We start from the raw sequence: 22,672 nt of genomic DNA, 5'->3' as shown, positions 1-22,672 counted from the left end.
TTCAGGAACTGCTGCTACTTGATCTGTATGGGATCAAATTCCTAAACTGTTGGGGACAAAAGAAAAATTTGTGGGATATGTGCCTCTGTTTGTATTATGTGTACATTCTCTAAAATATTTTAGAACATTGTAACTGTTACCATGAATTTCTGCGCTTCTATGGTTATATCTTGGAAATTTACCATTCGTTACTAACAATTTTTAACCACTATTTATCAGATGCGTACATCATAATATATATATAGCATATTGTTAATTTCTCAGACAAAAGCAGTGAACTGAGCTAAACTCTGACAGCACTGTTCGGATTTCTGCTGGTGGACTTTTTTTTAAAGAAACTGTGAATTATAGATTCTTGCTTTTCTCTCTTTTGTCGCCTGTGAGGAAGATCCTGACACCAACCACCTTTAAAAAAAAATCCCAGCTCTGTGCAAATTTAACGATCAACAGTTCTGGAGACAAAGGTGAAGTAGGAGGATAATTAAGGCTGTGTCTGGGTGAAGCCACTGAGGCATGTGCACGGTTGGATGAAAGTGTAAAATAATGTGAGCTTGTTGAAGAAAACGGGTTGAAAAACCAGGTGATGAATGCGTTGAATCTTTGTGTTTCTGCTTTACTGGGATGTGAACTGATAAACCCCAACAGCATATGAAAATTGACTGAAAACTAAAAAAGCAAATTCATTATTCCATAATCTGTCGAATGACCAACCTTGGTCATTCGACAGATTATTGACCCTTTTTTGTTTTATTTCACAGCATTACCTTATTATAATTAAAATAAATGCATAATCAATTATTGCAGATGGTTAAATTGACTGATTTCTTAAAATATTACTTCATTTGCTCCAAAAATTGATCCATGATTTTTCCTAATGAAACATAATTTGCACATATTTTTTAACTTTTGATACTTGATCAATTTTTGCTATGAAAATTTTTAAAACAGTGTTATGTCTATTTTACTAATATAGCATTATTTTTTTGATCATGTACATAATTTTTATAATTACCAAATCTGCACATATTTTAGATAACTGATCTGCATTTGCCATGTTGATTTCTAAAATAGTTATTTTTTACATTATAATTTAAGTAATTCATCTTTGTCATGTGCTTTATTGAAACCTAAGGATTCTTCTGATAAAAGTTAGGAACCGGATAATGATAAATCATGTAATAAAATGGTACAGTAGAACAGGGGTGAGATTATATAAATTCTCTTCCTTCCACTCCCTTTGCAAGTTTGATAGGTCATTGTATGAATGTTTAACTGATGATTGTAATGTTTTTGTGTTTTATTCTTATTTGATTTCTTGAAATAAACCATTTCATATAAAAAAATCATTATTTCAGCAATTGGTTAAATACTTTGATCATATTTTGACCTATTTTCAAAGCATTCCCAGAGGTCTTTTCCTCCTGATTGTGCAGTTTTTACCCAAAATCAAAAAACTTGTGTAGCTCTTTTTAAACATTTTTTCTTCTGCTCCTGATTCACCAAAATTTGAGTGAAGAAATACACAGAAATACAATTTGAAGCTTAATTTTCTTCATGTGTGTCCTCCATCATTCAAAAAATGCCACAAAAACATGTTAAAAACACCAAAACCACATATTATATTAGATGTGTTAACAGAAACCCCTAATTGATCTAAAGTTTGGTCAATGATAAATGTTCTAAAGACCAATAAATTTAGCATCTTCTAATGCTATTTTATTTTTGTTTTTTTAGTTAAACTTTCTTTAAACAGACTGTTTTTTGTGAGATTCTGTGCCTTTTTAGTTTTGTTTTCTTAACACTTTCAGTCAATCAATAGATTTGTTCTTTGTCACTGCCAAGTCCCTTCTGGTTTTCCTGCTTTTGTTAGTTCACAGTCTTGATTTTGTTCTCCATATTCTGTCTGAGTTTGTTTAATAGCTGAAGTTTTCATCTGTGTTAGGATGCTAAGCTAAAGTCATGGCAGTTCCTGAATGGATGCTTCTATCTGGCCTGCAACTGGAGCCTTTATTTACAAGGAAACAAGAAATCTTACGTCAGGTTTTCACGATTTACTGCTATATTACATGGTAGAGGTTCCTTAGTTTCCTCATCTCATTTTTTCTTTTAATATTTTGAATAATTTGAATCAACTTCATTCCCATCAGCTTTAAGCATTTAGGCAGGCATTATACCTAGAAAAGACACTGGTGAGTAAGTTTAGAAAGGTCCTAGAATAAATTGAATAATAACAGGATTACTGTTTATGAGAATCCTCTGTTCAGAAGAAACATCTGCTAAACCACACTGAGAAAGACAGGTAAGGGACATCACTTTAAGAAAGTTTTTCAAATTTGCACTTGACTTCCTGCTCTCCCAGGAGGATTACAGGAAGCGACAGCTCGAAAAGTGACAAACAGGAAAACTGGAGGTGTAGAGAAATAACAGTAACTGTATGGGGTCCTTGTATTTTGAGATCCTGACTCTCTGTTTCCGACTATTCCCGCTCAATAACTGCATCGTTGGCTGTTGTCAAAACCTGAAACAGGACTTTCTGTGTGGACAATTTCTATAATTGTCAATTATCAAATTGACAATTATTTGATAATAATCAAATATTCAAACTCAGGATGAAGTGTCTCATTTCCTCCTGAATGCAGGTTGTCAGTAAAAATATTAATGACTGGAAATAAAGGACAGGAATGGATGATAAAGTTGAACTCACTCCACCAAGGTTGACATCTCCTTTGCCCCCTCTGGAGAAATGACTAGTTAGTTGGTACAACATGGTGCGTCCTCGCTTCCTCGCCTTACTGAAGTGAGAGTGGCTCCTCCTCCTTTGCCTCCTGTCCTCTGCAGCTGTTCCACAGAGACATCAGTCATTATTGATGCAATATTACCGAAGACAGAGTCACATTAAATAGGTTTGTAAAACTCACAGTTTTCCTCTTTTATTTAACCCTCTGCAAAACTTTATTTTCACCTTTGATCATCAATTTCTGCTTTATGAACTTCTTTTTGTTTAAAATACATTTCTATTCCATTTGAAAATCAGTCACAATAAGCAGAAAATCAATGTTGTCTTTGCTGCCTGAGCCACAGCTGCTCAAATCAAACTCCACATTTTAAAACACTATCTGAGAGTAAACATCATCTGCTGGACAAATATATGCACCATTGATGTTTTCTTCAATGCAAAACTTCCTTTGGCTGCCTACCTTCACTTTTATTTGTTTGGTGTCCTTTTCCATATGTTTCAGTGATGTCCTTGAAGGAGAAGAGGAAGAGGACCATCTCCCCCTTCTCGTTCTTTATAGGTACAATATCCAGCAGACACCAGAAAGGCACACCTAGAAGAAATACAGACGTGCAATAATACTGATGAAGATATTTCTTTCAGCTCATTCTAACTATAAACCCAGAGAGACACAAGACAAATGTCTACAAAGCATCAAAACAAATCAGAAATTGTCACAATCTGTGGGATCTTCTTGATCTCTCCTGCATTATTTGCCATTCCATTTTTGCTGTGAATGATTATTTTTGGATAATTTTGTTGCTGCTTTCATGAGCCTGCTTCCTCCCTCTGTAAAATGCCTTTACCCTAACGTTGTGTCCCAGGTCAGCTGATCAGCTTTTCCTTGAGGTACCAAGGTCTGAGAGGTAGTATCGGGGTGAACGAGCCTCCAAAGCTTTGGAATGATTTGCCGCTAAATATCAGACAAGCCTCTTCCCTTCAAAACTCGACTCATTTTTATATCCAGGCATTTGGTCACACTTGAGGCTTTGCTCTATTATTGAGTTTTATGTCTTTTTACCTTCAATTTTTTAGTGTGTTTTATTCACTTTAAATTACATTTATTTTTGAAAGTTTTCATTATTTTTAGCTTTATTGTGCAGCTTTTTGTTTCAACTTTAATTGTACAGTAAATAAAGATGATGATGATTATAGCCAGCAATGAAAATGTGTCCTCTGTAGAGAACATACATAAACTTAAATATCTCCCAACCACTGCATGATACAGAATTAACACATTTTGTTATCTAGAGAGGACATATAGAGCTTTTCAATGATACCAAATGAGAATTGTAGTTTTCAATGGATTTTTAAAAAATTGGACAAAATTTTGTTCTGGTAGTCAGGAGGAAATATTCTGTTGCAGGAGGTCTGAATCCAAACAAGGTGACACCTTTCAGGTCTTCAGTGTTTGCATCACCATGGTCAAACAACATTCAGACTCTTTCCCTTTGTTTGGTGTAGAAGTGTATTCAAAATCCCAAACACAACCTTGTAAGCTGTTGTTTTGTTGAGGAAATAGCGATGTTTTTCTTTTACATATGTTGAAATTCTTCCCATTTGTATTCTGTAGCAGTGAAATGTTAAGTGTGTGCAATTACAGGTAGAATCTGCCCTCATGGGTGCCAAGTTAACTGTGAGAGTGGAACCAAAATGAAGACGGAATGACAGCGGAACAAACATGGAATGAGTTCAGAGAGAACACAAAGCACAATCAGAATATAGGCAGACTGAATAGAGAGCAAAGGTAGACTTTGGCCCCACCTTTGCTGCATTACAGCTGTTAAAAAAGGGTCTTGTTAGTTTGCTGGTGTGGTCAAAATTATTTGACAACACCACAAAAATAAGCACTTCTTATTCTGATACTTTAAGCCTTTTATGGGTCCATGAATCAGTTGCATTCCTCTGAGGGGCTTCTTTGTGTAGGCATAGTGGGCTTTGATTTCCAGACACTAGGTCTTATCTGAACCATTGATGTGTATTAAAAAAAAGAAAAACCTTTCTTAAAAAGCATCTAGAAAAGGATAAAATTCTGAAGGATTGTGCACAAGTTAAAGGGAAGTCACAGGATTCAAACGTTTGAGACGGGGAGGCAGCAGTTTACAGGAAGCCAGACTCCTCATTAGTGGATGTGCCAAAATGACACTCTGCCATGAAACAGATGTTTTATGTCTCCTATAGTGTCCCCGGTGTGTGCTGTGGAGAAAGACGGAGGAGCGCGGAGAAAACTGTGACTGAAGGCTGCTTTTGAGCTGCAAAGACAGTGGGGTGTTCTGCATTCATGTAGAAATGGGTTGCATCATCTCAGCCTCGCAACAAAATAGAGGTGGATGAGAAACATACGGAGCCACAAAGCAAAACGTCTCACTGCAATGACTCAAGTATTACAGCTCGTTTGATGCTCCATTTCCCCTATATACTGTTAAACTCATTATTCTGTGAGAAACTGGCACACAATGGTAAAGATAACTGCATTTCAAAGAGAAACTATGAGTTATTATTAACCAATCACAACTAAGATTACTTAAAAATACATCAAATGTACAGTGGATTTTTGAACATATTCTGGGGAACCAAATTGTTCTTAAATTTGTTTTATTAGACTTCTTTAATGTAGATGATACTCACCAGCCACTTTATTACCTTGCTAGTACCAGGTTGGACCCCCTTTTGCTTAATAACTGGCTTGATCCTTTATGGCAAAGACTCAATAAGGTCCTGGAAACATTCCTCAGAGAGTTTGCTCCATATTGACATGATAGCATCACGCAGTTGCTGCAGATTTGTTGGTGATGTCATTCCCCCGATCCACCACATCCCAAAGGGGATCAATTGGGTTGAGATCTGGTGACTGTTGAGGCCATTTGAGTCCAGTGAACTCTTTGTCATGTTTAAGAAACCCGTCTGAGATAATTCCAGCTTAATAACATTGGGGCCTTATCCTGCTGGAAGTAGCCATCAGAAGATGGTACACTGTGGTCACAAAGGGATGGACATGGTCAGCAGCAATACTCAGGTAGCCTGTGGCATTGGAACCATTCTCAGTTGGTACTAAGGAGCCAAAAGTGTGCCAAGAAAATATTCCCACACCACCACCAGCCTGAACAATTGATACAGGGCAGGAGGGATCCATGCTTTCATGTTGTTGACACCAAATTCTGACCTTGCCATCTGAATGTTGCAGCAGAAATGGAGACTCATCAGACCAGACAACATTTTTTCATCCTTTTGATCAGTTTTGGTGAGTCTGTGTGATTTGTAGCCTCAGTTTCGTGTTCTTAGCAGACAGGAGTGACACCCTGTGTGGTCTTCTGCTGCTGTAGCCCATCTGCCTCCAGGTTGGATGTGTTGTGCGTTCAGAGATGCTCTTCTGCAGACCTCGGTTGGAACCAGTAGTTCTTAGAGTTCCTGTAGCCTTACTTTCAGCTGGAACCAGTCTGACCATTCTCCTCTGACCTCTGGCATCAACAAGGCATTTCTGCCCACAGAACTGCTGCTCACTGGATATTCTCTCTTTTTTTCAGACCATTTTCTGTAAACCCCAGAGATGGTTGTGGGTGAAAATCCCAGTAGAACAGTAGTTTCTGAAATACTCAGACCAGCCCGTCTGGTACCAACAACCATCAAAGTTACTTCAATCACCTTTCTTACCTGTTCTGATGCTCAGTTTAAACTGCAGTAGATCATCTTGACCATGTCTACATGCCTAAATAAAGTGAGTTACTGACATGCGATTGGCTGATTAGAAATTTCTGGAAAAATCCAGTCTAGTTCTGTGATAAACAGTTGTATATGCAACAAAATTACTTGTGAAATTTCTGTGCTTTTCAATAATAACATTTTTCAGTTGTATTAGAAAAAGTCAAAGGGATTAGGAACGTTGTTTGACTTTTTCCCCCACATTTTGTTGTCATTACACTTATGGAAATCTATAGAATTGGTTGGAAAAGCCCAGGAACAGGAAAGATTCAAAAGGAAGGAAGTGGAGATACATTCAATGGAAATCAGATTGAATGCAATGGAAGATGTGTTTAAAACACCCTTGCTGCAGGAAGGAGAGCTCTTGCAGGCCTTTCCTCCATCAGGTATTGGACTCTACAACATGTCATAGACAATACAGTTCATTTGTTCTTTATTGAAGGTGAATATGTTTAAAAAATGCATTTTAAATCAATTTCTGGGCATTTTTTGATTATGGAGAGTGTCTATTATTTACACGCATAATGAGACCATTTTAAAAAAAGTAGAAGAAATGTTCTTTGTGTTGTTTGACCAAGAATCATCATCAGTCATTGGTTTCTTACCTTTTGAATATACTTTACAATATTTCTGAGGATCTGTTAAAGCTCAGTGAAAGCAATATGCCTTTACTGCTACTTCCTGTACTTTGAAAAACATGTAGAAGAACTCTGGATGCACTGAGTACCTGGCAGAGATTTGGCAGTCAATCAGCATCATTAGTGGTTCACACACTCAGAAGCCTTGGGCTTGGGTCTCTGTTAAATAAAGATAATCCTGTGTGCCAGTCAAAAAGGCTTAAGCACTGCAGTGTTTTTTTTCCACCACACATGACAACATACTTTCATCTTAAGACTTCCATAGGGATTAACATGATTTAGATTAGAGAAGCCAGAACATTATAGACCGCACTTTTGCCTCCATAAAAAATGGTTTAGCTGTGGAATAGGTTACAAAAGAAGCTGAAACTCAAATTTTAGGGCACAATAACGTACCGTTTAAACAGAAATTATTGCCAGTTGTTACTATCACTTTATGTGATAGTTTTTTTTTCCATTGATGAGCATGAATAAAGTGTTAACTCTTTGAGCCCTATCATTTAACCAAACAGGCAGCTCTCATCTAAAAATATAATGTTCTCTTCATAGTGGAGGGATAAAAAAGAATTCGAAAAGACTTGTTTATATTCACAGCTTGATAAAAACAGAAAAATACTGCTAATTAAACTCTAAAATGTTTTTTAAAGCCTGAACCTCTTAAAAAAAAGGGGTGTAGCTACTTCTGCTGAATCCTCACCATCTTTCTTGTAGAAGTGAACTTCCGTCTTATATTCCTCCCGACCTTCCAGAGCCTTTTCCATCTGCTGGGCCACGTGCTCACTGGTGTCAGCGCCGTACAGAAAATGGCAGGTGCAGTTCTTCTGCATCACCTCTGTTCTGGTGAAGCCTGTCAGGTCACAAAAGCCGTCGGAGCAGTAAACGATGGGGTATCCTCTGTGGCCCTGGGCATTACCTAACAGGAAATTACTATCTGTGAAAGAAGCAGAAGAGGTCATGTTAGAAGAGTTCAATTTTTAATCAAAAAAGCTCATCTTGTGGTTGATTATTTTTTAGATTATTGTTGTTAAATAATCTACAAGAATAATCAAACTTTAACAGATCCACTCTAAATCCGAACTGATATGTAATTAGCAGCTCAAACATGTCATAACATCCATCAGTTCATCCATTTTCTGAACCTTCTGAAACCTTATCGGGGTCACAGGGGTTGCTGGAGCCCATCTCAGCTAATATGTCATACTTAAATAAAATAGAAATCTAATTCTAATGGACCCATAAAGGCCCTTGGTCAAAGAAGTTGGAATGTAAGATGGCAAAAAAGCTTTTAATTTGAAAATATCTTTCTCCAACAGTTTTCAGCATCTCAGCAGTCTTGTTTTCAGCACCTTGGACAGTTCTCTGGACTTTTTCTGCTGAGCAGCTGCAATAATTATAGTTTTAAATCTGCTCCAAGCATTAGGACTTTATGTGGCAGAAGGTGGCTAAAAAGTGTTTTTTTTGTGAGAAGTAGAAGGTCAAAAGCTAAAGAAATGTGTTGATGAAGCATATGGAAACACTTCTATTGTGTTCTAATTTTTCATCACATTAAAAAAGACCATACCTTACAAATTCAGAGGAACATTTAAGAAGAGGTAAAAAAAAAAAACTTGAAGTAAATATAATTTTTGATGCATAGGAAAGAACAATTTAGTATTTTTGTTGGAAAAATATGGTCAATTTACCTGAAAGTGATATGTAGATCTGTATGTGTGTATATGTGATATGTACAGCAGCTAAAACTGTTTAATATTTTTTAAATACTCACTGCATTGTGTTCTTGAGATTTTATGTAAGGTATATTTATAATTATTACACTTGTTTTAACAATTATAAACATACTTTTTCAAATGTAATTCCTTGATTCTAATGATTGATGCACCTTTTAGTCGTTTTAGACTAATTAGTTGTAATTGTTCTTGTTTTTAATGACCAAATACTGCACTTTTATTTCTAAGATGCAAATTATTTAGATGTTTTTTCTTTTTTTTAAATGACCCAATAATGCATTGTTTATTAGTTGCAACTGATCTAGAAGTAAATTATTTTTCTTTTTTTAATTATATACTGAGCTAAGAGTACTTTAAATGTTGTTGTACACGGTGCAATGACAAATAAAAGTAGCCATTCATTTGTTGCGTTATTATGACTTCATATTTGGCTTTATTAGAGGACTGCAGGCCACTACTTCATTTCTGTAACTCTACAGAAAAAACAACTGCTTAAGTGAAAGCATCATAATGTAAATTTTCTAAGTGCTGAGCAGAGAAGCAACAGAGAAATAACGATTGCTCTGTAATTTTCTCATTCCACAGAGCGACCCAAAGACAAAGAGTTATGAGCAGCTGCTGCTGCACTTCCCACAATGCAGCTCTTTAATTGGCCAATGTGAGCCCATAGCAGTCCATCGGGATGTCTTTTCTGTGCGGTGACAACCTTTCGTGAGTGTGCAGCGAGCAGCAACTAAACTGTCACCATGGAATTACAGAAAGAGATGGGCATTAGTCGAATCCATCAACAGGCAGAGCTGGTTATTGCTTACACCAAGCCTTTCCTTTTTTCCACACTTTTGCAGGAGGAATTGCAATAATTGTTGTTTTGGCCTGCAGCAGATTTCTGTAAAAACAGGCTTTAAGGAAAAAAAAAATTTGCCCCAGAAAGAGAAGCTCAATAAGATGCAACCTTCTGTCGAAGCAGAAAGACCTGCCCTCTTTTTCATGGTCTATAAATTCCTGACACCCCAACTTGGTGAGGCAGCAAGAGCTGGAGAGCCGCCGGATATATCTGAGGTTTATGTAATGTTTCCCTAAGAATAGGTAAATCCATACTCAGCATCCCTAAATCAGTCCTTTAAACAGGTCAAGTTCAGGTGCAGTCATAAATCACTCTGAAAGGATATTTTAAACCAGAAGGAGAAGAAATTCTCAGCTGTGGAGTTGTACAAAGTTTGATCATTAACACTGTAGCATCGGTTAAAAATCGACAACAATCTGTGAACAAGCACTCGTCACGAAAAAGTTTGGATTTTTGTATTGTTGACTTGTGTCAGTCAGTACTGCCACTAAAGGAGCAGCTATCTGACATTTCTTAGTCGATTTATTCTGTTTATTCTTTCACCTTTTGCATTACATTCCTTTTTCAGCCTGCAAGACTTTTCTGGTGTCTTTAAATTCTGCATGAAGCGCCATCACACTTTATTTGACTTCATTACAATTTTTAGAAAAACACATTTGGTGTTTATACTATAATAAATTTACTTTGTTAAAATACTCATTTAAAATACTGTGCATTTTTTGTACATCCTAATGATTTTATAGTTTTAGATTAAATAGGACAGACTTGGATCATTTAAACATTCCCATGGGCATCTCGAGTCATGATAAAGAAGGAAATCCTTAAATTTACGGTTTTATTTGAAGAATCTCATAATATGTCAGGAAATACTGATTCTTTAAAAGTGTCTCCTTTCATTTCCTGTAGATTCTACGCTTCCCTCATGAACCACAAACAGTGCGAGTGTGCGCTCATGCTGTTGTGACAGAGCCTTCTTTCTCAGGCTTTAATCCTGTGAGGCGTTTGGCTTGGAGTGGCCGCTCTGCTGCTATGGAGCTTCCTTAATTAAACATCTGTGTTGGCTTGTTGAAACTCTAATCTGACATGATGCTGCTACTCGATGCTCCTGCTAATGCTCTCGGTTATTGTGACAAGTTATTCTGCATAAAATGACAATTGAATTAAATTTATGTCAAGATGAATAATCCCTGAGAGTGTGGATCGTCTTATTAAGGCAAATGAGCAGTTATGGAGGAAAAAGTTAGTGATTGGCAGAGATGGTGACTTCAGCCTCGCAGACAGGGACCTGGGACTTGACTTGATCAGAGGTCGAATTTGTTGTGGATGTTCTGGTATTTTAATACAAGATTTGCATCTAATTTTAAAGTCTTAAAAAATTGTCACTTTGATTCAGAGTTATTACTAAAAAGAGAGACTTTACTTGAATTAAGAACCAAAAACTTGATTTGATTTGAAGTTCAGAGCACTCTCTGACTTGTAAACACGACTTGCATTAATGTTCCAGAACTTGAGATTTGACTTGAATATGTGACAAAAAAAAACTTGAGTTGGATTAAAAACAAAACACCTGAGATTTGGTTTGGACTCCTAACAACATTTTGACATAGATTAAGACCCCCTCTGATCATCTCTTGATCTATTTTTAAAGGAGTCGTTAAATTTTGATTGTCATTTTTAGCCAAAATAAAAAAACATTGGTTGGCTTTTAGGACATAGTTTCTGCAGAGCGGCAGTAGTTCATTAGAAATTTGCCTCTGAGTTGTGGGCAGGACTCTTGACGAAGAGCAAACCCACTTCCACTTCCTATTGCTGAGAGCTTTCTGTTAACACCAGAAAGCTCATGTGCGATTCCAGGCCTCGAGGGCCTGGAATCGCACATGAGCAACATGTCCTACATGTTTTCCAGCCAACCTGTCATTTTAAGCTCCTTTTTGGCTAAACACACCTGATCCAGGTATGCAACAGCAGCTAAGGCAGGATTTGTGAAAAACCAGCTGGAGACCGGCCCTCAAGGCTTGGATTTGTCACCCTTGTTTGCACGGTCTAGCGCTAGCTTACTGCCCCTCACGCCCAAACCAGTACAACAAAAATGACGAGCAGTATTGTAGCTATCCAGCCGTACAGTTTTGGGCCAGATGTCAGGTCAGACGAGCAAAACAAAGATGCACATGGTTCTATTTGTCTGGAAGTGGATGCATCAGAATGGAGCGGAGCAGGGAGCTCGTGGTCCGCCCGGCATACTGTTAACAATCTTTTTTCAAACAGCGTGTTTCATATGCTCCTGATTCACAACAATTTCAATAAAGCAATATTCAGAAATGCAATTTTGATCTTCATGATCAGAAAAATGCCACGAGAACAGCTTAAAAAAAACAAAAACACAACTTCAGGGGGTCTAACAACGTGACACCTACGAGTTTCTGTCACCAATAATATCTTCAAAGAAGACTTGTAAAAAGGACTGTTGGCATCCAGATTTTATGACCTTTAACTTAGACTTGCAAAAAGTAACTTGTTAGAATCTGTGCTGATTGCTTTCAATTCCTTTAAATTTACAGAGAAAATGTTTACTTTATAGCTGAGTGGAAACAGAAGTGAGTCCAGCAACGAAACTGAAATCTTTGCTCTGTTTTCCACTGCAGAAAGCTTCGCGCCCACTCACCTAAATAATCATTCCAATGGGATCAAAGCTGCCATGCAAGGTGCAAACCTGAAAGTTCGACTTCTCCTGTCTCAACAGCACTCGCGTGAGGATTTTAGAGGTTTTTCAAAAAAAAACTCAGAAATCATTTCAAAAATCTTTAAAAAAAAATATTTTTAAAAGTGAAAATGCAGCTACAGAAATGTTGATTTCCTAAAATAAAAGGTATGGTCTGCAGGACTTAGGAAGCCTCTCATCAGCTGAGCAACAATGAGTCCCAAATCTTTCAGAGTGCCCCCCCCCCCCCATTCAGGTTCTTTGGTAGCCTTTTAACAGAAGGGTTGAGGGAGAAAATAAACCAGCTTCTTATCTTTGCCTGCAGCTGCTTTGTGGTTGCGTTGCCCCACAGGGCAGCGCCGCTGTGAGAAAAACCACCTATGTGTTTGTTTTTGGGGGGGGTTAGAATGAGCCATGGGAGGTAGGAATGGATGCACAGGCCAGGCATGAACGCACAACACAAACTGAGCTTTTGTGTCACAATGAGAGTCGGCAAACATCCAAACAACTGTTTACGTGCAAAACGGGGAAGGAAAAGACAAATCAGGTTCTTCTACATTCATAGAACAGGACAAAATGCTCAGTCAAAGGTTTCTGATAACCTGTTGTGACATCTTGATTGCAGATCATGATTTAGCGCCACAATTTTCCACAGTCCAAGAAGTATTAAATTAAAATCCCACTGCAATCACTTTCTCCTCTATAAAAGTGAAGGTCAAACGCAGAGCAAGCGGTATAAGCGTAGTCTATGAGGAATTAACCTTTATGTCTCGGGTGATTTGTATTGTAATAGAAGAAATAAATATGTATTTGTAGCATTTAACTGACTGTAGTGTTAAATTAGTCAAAATAACTCAATTAGTATAGAAAAAATAAAGTTATTTGAAGACATAAATAGATTTTAATATTCAAAGACCCACTCCAGTAAAAATTGTGTTTTGGCCGTTTTTAAATGTGTTCTTGTGGCATTTTCTGTTGATGGAAGACATTTATAAAGAAGAACAAGCTTAAAATTGCATTTGTTTTATTCAAATCATTGTTAAATAGGAGCAGATGAAAAAATTTCATCTCATTTGTTATGTAGAAAATATATTGGGCGGGCCACAAGCTTTTCGCTTTTAGCTCTCAGCAACGGGGATGGGAAGGGAGGGTGGGGTTGCTGCACGCCAACAGCTTTTTAAAAAATGGATTTAAAAATGGATCGGATTAGAACTTTTTACTAGAAGTATAAACAACTGTTTTGCTAAAAGAGAATGCTGAAACACAAAAAAGAAATGTGAGAACTTTAGCAAAGTTGGGGAAATTTTGCCTTTTAAAAATTTAAAAACAATTTTTTCCTAACGATTCATCAAAACCCATGGACTTATGTGTAAAATACACATTATTTCTGAGAATTAAATGTTCCTGCTTTGTTTTAATCTAATAAAGAACCTCTCCTCATCTCACACTTGCAGCCTAAACTGATGCAGATCTTTTAAGACGGGAAACAAGCACAACATGCAAGCAGCTTGTTTTGTTTCTGCTGCAAACACAGCAGAATTCTTCACATGCCAAAAAACAAAGACATACAATAAAATAAACCAGTTTAGATTTGTAAATTTTTCTGAATACGAATTTGAATTGTGTGGGGGTGCAACAGGGTACGTTGGGGAATAAGATTTAAATGGAAACAAATGAGGAAACAAATGAGATACCAGACCAATGTACTGTGGGGCAAAAAAAAAAAGAAGAAATTAGTCTGCCCCCCAATTGTGCAAGTTTTTCACTTAAAAGATGAGAGAGGCCTGTTATTTTCATCATAGGTGTACTGTATATCAGAGGCAAAATGGGGGAAAAAAACAAAATAAAAAAAACATTGAAACCAAATTGATGACCTGCACCAGGTTTGGACAACTGAATCAGCAATAAGTAAGCAGCTTGGTGCGAAGAAATCAACTGTGGGAGAAATTATTAGGAAATGGAAGACATACAGGACCACTGACAATGTCCCTCCATCTGGGACTCCCTGCAAGATCTCACCCCGTGGGGTCAAAATAATTATAAGAATTGTGAGCAAAAATCCAAGAACCACACGGGGGATCTAGTGAATGACCTGCAGAGAGCTGGGACCAAAGTAAAAAAGACTACCATCAGTAACACACCACGCTGCCAGGGATTCAATCCTGCAGTGCCAGGCGTGTCCTGCCGCTTAATTCAGTGCATTCAGTAAATTCAGTGCCTGTCTATTGTTTGCTAGAGAGCATTCGGATGATCCAGAAGAGGATTGGGAGAATTTCCTATGGACAGATGAAACCAAAATGGAACTTTTGGTAAGAACTCTACTCGGTGCATTTGGATGAGAAAGAATGCTGAGCTTCATCCAAAGAACACCACATCCACTGTAAAGCATGCGGGTGGAAGCATCATGCTTTGGAGCTGTTTTTCAGCAAAGGGACCAGGACGGCTGATCCGTGTAAAGGAAAGAACGATGGGGCCATGTATGGTTAGATTTTGAGTGAAAACCTCCTTCCATCAGGTAGGGCATTGAAGATGAAACATGGCTGGGTCTTTAAACATGACAACCATCACAAACACCCTGCTCAGGTAACGAAGGCGTGGCTTCGTAGGAAGCTTTCAAGGTCCTGGAGTGGCCTAGTAAGTCTCCAGATCTCAACCCCAACGTGGCCCTGAATGTAAAATGTTTTGCCACATATTTACGCCTTTTAAAATGATTCAGCCATTCACAATCTAGAAACTGTAGTCCTAGAAACTGTAGTGCTGGGACCCGTAAATTATTGATTTTCTGACAGAAAAATGAGATTTAAGATGCAACAAACCTAAAATTGCACCAGTTTAATTTTAACAATGTTGTTTTAAAGTTCAATAGATTTCGACAATATTGAAAATTCAATTATGTACATCCCTATCAAAGGGTTAATAATGTAAATATGATGAAGACAAGCAGGACTTGTCATTTATGTGTAAAGATATCACATTTAAATCATGTTTTTTAGGTTTTTTTTGCAATGTCTTTTAGTGCTAATTGAACAATGACTGGCTTGATTGACATTCTAAAATGCCAAATAATGTTAAAGTTTTTTTTTTCACAAATCCATTAGAGCCTAAAACAACAAAAAAAGGAGGTTGATAAGCCTGACAGACTGATGGCACTGAGGCGGAAAGCCACTGTGCCTTTCCGAAACAAGAGACCAGCTGTTGTCTAAAAGTGCTTGATTATAAAGCAAGTTCAAGGGTTTTGTGTTCAGTGGACAACCCTTTTCTAAAAGGGCCCAAGTGTTCCAGCATCCTTCACGTCAAGTGGTGGGACCCGGTCACCGGGGCAACAGGAAGGAAGCTATTTTGAGAATGGGCAGCGTGCCACTCCTCGAGGAGCCACAGCCTTATGGTGGCTCTGAGAACCGCAAATACGTGTGTCACGCTGTTAACAACAACCTCTCCGTTTTTTAAGCTCCCACTGGAGAATTACAGATCACTGGGATATTTAGATTAGGATCAAAACAAACTTCTTTATTTATTGAAGTGTGACGTAGCTCTGTACAACAGCAGGCTGTCGCTTGCAGCGGTGCTGGCTCGGCTCCAGAGCTTGAACAACAACTGCCACAGGGCTGAGATGCCGCAACATGTGAGCAACTTCAATAACACACAATGCAAACTATTTGATCCTTGCAAAGGTTTCAAACTTGTTTTTAGACATTCAGTACATTTGACCAAGTTGTTTTAACTTCTTTACTCTACACCTTTCCAAGTTTTTCTCAAAATCAAAGGTCAAGAATTTGTGGCTCATTGGCCGCCTTCAGAGACTAAAAGTGACTCACAACGATGATTTTAGACTTATGCTAGTGAGCTTTTTGTGTTGTCCCAAGCCAGCACACTGCAGGCTGTTTTGAGAAATCGAACGTATAAATTTGTGTCACCTGAATGCTTCTGTAAATATAATTATTGTATTGCTCACTAACAGAGCAAATAGTGTCAAACAATATACATCACAGCTGTGGAAACATGAGTGTTTACTGAAAGGATAACAAGTTTGTTGTTGGTGCATGTGTGTTTTTGTTGCTTTATGAACTACGACTCCGCAATAAAGTTTATCTGTCATTAAGAGCTAGGATCTGGGAGAAAAAATTAAACCAGTTTGCTCCATACTTTTGACATTAGAAAAACTCGATTTAAAACTCAAAAAGCTAAATTTTGAAAAGTTTCTATTAAAGTAAAAAAAAAGACTGCACTGTCAATATTTTTGGAAGCAAAAACATAGATTTATGTTCTAAAAGTGCTAAGTGTTAAATTTAGAATTGATTAAGATTTTTTTGTGTAGTTCAAAATCTTTTTACACCATTTTTTGTCAAATTAGCATCCTAGTACCTTTATCATGGTTTAAGAAAATACATGTCTTCGTGACTAGAATTGTTTTAAGAAAAGAAAAAAATCATTGGTGCGACAGACTTTTTTTTAAAGAAGTTGTGACTTATTTTTAAGGGGCCTGTTTTTGCAGTGTAGATTTCAGAGAAAAGATTAAGCCAAAAATAATTCACTTTAATTCAATTCCTTCGCATTCCCAGGGTTTGATGTCCCAAGGGACATCAAAGTACAATCATAAATAAATATCGAATACAATTAGGGCTAAAACTTTTTGTTTTTGATGTCTATTAATTCACAGCCTTGTATCAATCTTTTATTTTGTCATTGTTTCTTTTTTAAAGCTTTGGTGCTAAAACAATACATTTTTGGTTCATATTGTTCTTCAAACTGCAGAAGTAAGGATCGCTGATCCGCATTCTCTATCCACCTTTTAAATAAAGCTTCTGCATTACCCTGAACCAGCATTTGGCCTTTCATATACTGTCAACAAACCCTTTTAAGCATTTGAAACAGATTCTAGAGTTTCTTTAAGTGTTTCTGCGTATAAATATTGTTGCGTTTTAATCAAGTGTTTTTCGCCCACGTCTGAATCAACATCTGCTGTAGGTTCTAGGTGTCTTTTAACCAGAACTATGAAATATATATATTTTAATACTAAGGCATAATACGTATAAATAAATGAAGATGGGATTCTTTATTTGACTAAAGATTTGAATGTTTTTTGTAGAAAAATGCACCCTGAACAAATGCAAACATCACAAAGCTGAACATGCATGAGGAGGATCGAGTGCATCTTGAACTCAAAAACATCTGTGATGCAGAACCGCATGCAATGCAGCTTCACCTGCAACTAAGACACGAGGCTATGGAATTCACAACGCGGATATTCAGAGAAAAGTTAGATTTTAAGGAAATAAAACTAGATAAAAATAAATTTGAAATACCTGGAAAAATATGTAACGTAATATAAATACTGTATAGGAATGTTGATTTTCATTGGTGCATGTTAAACAGTTTAAGTGTGGCAGCATCATGTTCATCCAAAAAAGAAACCACATAAAATAAATAAAATAAAACTTGGCTTGAAAAGCATTTGCACATTTTGTAAAATAAATAAATAAATCATCCATAAAGTGTAGTTGGTTCTACTTGTTTAAAAAGTGATTATTTTATTTTATAAAACGTTTTAATGCATAAATTATGGATGTTTTGCATTTGAAGGAAAATCTAAAGTTTAATAAACAATATTATAAACAAAACTGATGAGTCAGATTGCACTCTGTGTAAAAGTGAAGCAATTCAGCTACAGATAAAAAATAAATAAAATATAATATATAAGCTAAACTGGAATGAACTGTAGGGGTCTGCAGGCACTACCCACCCTCGCCTCACGCCCATTATCTTCTTGTGCACCTGCCCTTCATTTTGCCTCTCTGTTCAGATTGTTCAGCGACTATTTTTCAAAATGGCAGCTTCTATAATAGTTTTATCTCCATAGCAACCATTTCGTTTTTTGGTCATCTGGGTGAGATGCACAGGTCTGTGTAAGTTTGAGAAGAATCTGCAAAAGTAAACTTTTGGATTTCCTTGGCAACAGAGGTTTTTTGTTACCGTAACTGCTCCCACATTCCTAAAACGTTCCTATCATATGCCGTATCGTTTCATTCAGTTTGAACTAACGTTTCATGTTTTAAATTTTCACAGTACGCTGCGAGTTCCCAATGATGCTCAAGGAGTTACTTTTTATCTTATCAAGATCAAAGGTCAACCAAACTTCAGTTGTGGTTAGAACCTGGCAGTGCGTGAAATTTTAAAAAGACTTTCGTATGACCACCTTATGGGAAAACTTACTAATTGGCAAATTTTACACTTTGCTACAACATGGCCACCAAGCCTTGGGTCTGTGGCAATCCCATAATAATTTCAAAACTTCCTTTGAATATCCATGACGTATATGGTGGGGTGACATTTTCACTCAAAGGCACATAAAAAGAAATGAGAAGAATTGCTAAACCAATCTGGTGCCTGCACTCCAGGACTAATGCAGGACATAAAAATTGCATTTATTGCACCAACTTCATCTTGATTGAAGAAACGGTTTTAGGTGCTCACCAGCCTGTGTGTGTGCAGTTTTTAATACACAAAAAGACTGCGTTCTCTTATTAGTTTCATCTTTGCATCTGCATTTCCAGGATATTTTGCATTTGTTTCTCCACTTGTTCGTCTAGACCTGCTCACAAAAGTGGATCCACTTGGGTAAACAATTGAGAAAATATATTCTTTCTGCAGAATTTTTATAATACAGACCAAAAACACTTCCATTTTTTTGGTGCATTTTCTGCTGAATTGTTGACCTTGACGAGCCAAAAAATACAAAAACACGACCGTTTTTCACCTCCAACCAAGCTTGTTCACAGCTCATCGAGAGCCGTGTGTTAGTCTGCTTTAGGATCTTAAAGGTCACAGCTCACCTGTCAAACCCCTAACTGCATGCTCTACTTTCAACTGCTCCGTTTTCCTCCCCAGGTGTGACTAAAACTCTGGTTTTAGAACAATGTTTGACTCTCAGTCAGCTGAGGGAGGACAGGTTAAACAAACACAGACGTCTCCACGGCATCGTTCTGCGGTGAGATACAACCTCCCATGAGGAGCCAAAAAGTACAAAACAAGAAACAGAGGACAAGCAGGTCTGGCAGAGTGGAGCGGCGAGCTTTAAGGAGACAAACCGCGAGGAAAAGTCCTTTAAAAAAAAAAATCACCTTTTTTTAGTTAATGCTACAAATGTTTTGATCACTAAATATCTAAGTGTTTATTAAATATTGATTTTTAGTAGTAAAAGTTTCACTAATTTACATTTTCCCCCCCGAAATAAATGTGCCCAAAAAAAAAGAAACTCAGATCATCTTCTGGTACTTACGGGTGCCATCAAAGCGTGTGGCAATGGTGTCCAGGAAGGTGTTTTGTGGGGCCAGGAGGCCCTTCATGACGGGCATCTTGACCCAGAAGTGGGGCAGCCAAAGGCTGGCTGCTTTTCACACCATCTCAGAAGCACGGCTGGAAGCTTCCAGGGTGTCTCAGCCGGTGTGGGAGACTTTATGGGTGACAGGCTGGTACAAAGCAGAGAGTTGCACATTTACAGTACATGAACCCCCCCCCTTCCCCTTTGTGCAAATTCTCTCTGTGCAGATCCAGAAAATGAAATCGGCTGCTCTGTTCTGAAGACATCAAGTTTGGGTGAGATCCTGAGACCAGCCGGCACGGCTGCTGCTCGTCTGCATCTTTCAGTCACAGAGCTGATCCCAGCAGCAGCAGCAGCAGCAGCACACAGGAGCTTTTGTTTCCATCCCAAATGAGACCAAGCTCTAGCATCCTGACGCTCCGTGAGGTGTGATACTACTGCCACGGCACAGTAGTTGCATCTTCTTGAGCTTTTTCGCCCCCTCGCTACTCTATCTCTCTCCCATCCAGTCCTGTAACGTGTCAGCCAATGAGACGCTGGCATTCTCTCTGGGGACCTGTTCTGTGCCGAGGCTGTAGAGAAGAAGACAGGCAGAGAAAGGTAGTTTATTTTTTTATTTTTTTGGAGCATCTGACACCCTGCAGTGTCTCTGTGGATTGTCTGTACGTCAATCAGACATTTATGTTTACTAAGGTGGGTTAATTTATATTCATTATATTCAGCTTTCTTATTGCAGGTATGATGAAGTGCTAAATCTTCCTTTTTAAAACTGTTTTTCCTGACTTAACCAAAGGGTTTTAAGGTTTTTTAGCTGGATTGGCTGCTTTTCAAATGTATGTTTCAACCCTTTCACTTGATTGTTTGAGAAAATGGTTCCTAATCCCTCAAAAAGACATTTCTCTGAAATGTGAATGCAATCGTCTTTTTTTTTCTACATTAACCATTCTTGGGACCGGCACAAGCAGGACACCGTTCATTCATCCTTAAATTTTTTGTATTTTATTTTATGTTTTTGGAAACTTTAATTTTTTTTTTTTATTTCTTCAGTTAATTGTGGATTTTTGCTGGCCATCACATTTTAGGTTTATTTATGGAGGCTGCAGTTTCAACTTTCACCTCTGGTGGCGATATTGTGCCAAAAAAGGAAGAAGTTTGATGAAAAGTAGTGAACAGTGCAGATTTATATATAACCACATATACAACAAAAGTGTGAAAGCCCTTATTTGTATGACTATGACGTCATGAGAAGAGACAAAAAAAATGTAATTGTACACAGATCTTATATATAGCCATAAAAAAACCAAGAAAATGTAAACATGAGCTAGACTTTACTTTACATTTGCTAAAATTGAGTTTTTAGTTTGATATATGACCATATTGCATTAATCCATGGTAAAAGTGTTCAATATTTGATTTGGAGTTCATCTATTCAATTCAAGAATATGTAAATCCCTCCAAAAAACAAAAAAAATTGGACCATGTTGACATCATAACAGCCCAAAATTATGTCTTTCTTAAAGTTTGATAGCTTTTCCAGTCTCACCCATGAAATTTTAAAAAGGAAATGTTTTTAGTAACATTTTTTTCAGTTAATGACAGTATTTGCATTTGATTTGTCCAGCAAATAAACCAAAAGTACAATAATGTAATTTCATTTTGAATTAGAATCATGTTTGCAACAGAAATTTATTTAAAATTATTTTTCTGGAATTTAAGAGATAACAGAAAACTGCATATTTTGTCATATCTATATTTTTTTTTAAATCTTAAAAAGTTGGGCGGTTAAAATCTAGAAGATTCTGTTGCAGCTTCACCGTCTAAAAAAAGATTTAGCAAAAGAAAAGTATGTTTTCATGCCACGTTTTTGTTTTCAATCTGATTTTAAAAAGTGTAACTTTGACTATTTCAAAACGACAAAAAAGTCGTGTACAGTGAAAACATCAGGACTACTATTTGGAACAATTTTAGGTTTCTAAAAAATTTTAATACTCTGAAATCATAGTTTTGTATTCAGACACTATATATATATATATATATATATATATATATATATATATATATATATATATATATATAGCTCAAGTTCATCAGCAACATCTTTCACATCGGTTTAAGAACTAATTAATTAAGCTTCAAAATGTCCCTTTTGTAAGTAAAAGTTATCATTTTTAAAAGGCAAAGGGAACATTAAGTATAAGGCTGCAATAGAAAAATAGTTTTGTTTTGTTTTTATTACTTTCGTAAAAACAGATGAACATAACACGGAAAATATGTGTAAAGATGAACAAACCGGAAGGCTAATCAGTGATAAAGCAGCAAATATCTGTAGAAGTGAAAGCGTTTGGATTTGGATTAAATAAACGTAGAAAAACAAACAGTGAAGACAAAATTCAGCAGATCTCATTCAAAGTGTCTCGATTCTGTAAGATGACCCCAGACTATTAATTAAATTAATGTGATTGCCATTAAATATTAAATATTGTGAGCTACATCAAGAAACCTGATGATGAGGGATTCTTTACGGCAGTCAGAAAATGAAAAGTGTGACAATCTACAAGTTAATAAAATAAATACACTACAGTAATTCAGGTAGAAAAGTAAAGAAGGAGTTCACTTTGCGACATTATTCAGGCAAACTTTGCTGAAACAAAGATCCATTTTGTGTCATTTTAGAGAAAACACAAAAAAGAAGCTTGACGTTCAATAGCGGAGGAAAGAGACTTTTTTTATGGCTTTTCAATTGAAAAAGTGAAATGAATCAACAAGTAATCAGTGAAGGTAATCCAGCTTGAAATAAAAATGACTGCAGCAAGCAGGGTGACATGCTAAGCCCAACATTAGTTCTTTACTTGGAGAGCATGGAAAAAAATGGCGGGGGGTTGTTTTGATTTCATTTTTCAACGAAATCCAACAGTAATTTTTAGTATTTTAGTGCTGATTTGCGACGCCTGCAGCATTTCTGCTCTTGATTA

General features: G+C 37.0%; 1 protein-coding gene across 2 annotated transcripts in view; it reads right to left on the bottom strand.

The window, feature by feature from the left end:
* The window catches only part of LOC101174955 (potassium voltage-gated channel subfamily H member 4), a 49,162-nt gene extending 28,257 nt beyond the window's left edge, over positions 1-20,905 (bottom strand). For both annotated transcript variants that reach the window (XM_011487937.3, XM_004080237.4), the window contains exons 1-4: positions 19,659-20,905; positions 7,811-8,044; positions 3,198-3,329; positions 2,705-2,838 (exon numbers count right to left, since the gene is read on the bottom strand). In XM_011487937.3, coding sequence (XP_011486239.1) covers positions 2,705-2,838; positions 3,198-3,329; positions 7,811-8,044; positions 19,659-19,734 — 576 coding nt within the window. In that variant the 5' untranslated portion in view covers positions 19,735-20,905. The remainder of the gene's footprint in view (positions 1-2,704; positions 2,839-3,197; positions 3,330-7,810; positions 8,045-19,658) is intronic.
* Positions 20,906-22,672: the final 1,767 nt, after the last annotated feature.

The sequence above is a fragment of the Oryzias latipes genome, chromosome 19 (assembly GCF_002234675.1).
Source record: "Oryzias latipes chromosome 19, ASM223467v1".
Taxonomy (NCBI): domain Eukaryota; kingdom Metazoa; phylum Chordata; class Actinopteri; order Beloniformes; family Adrianichthyidae; genus Oryzias; species Oryzias latipes.
Note: the sequence above shows the minus strand (reverse complement) of the source record. Positions and strands in the feature narration are given on the sequence as shown.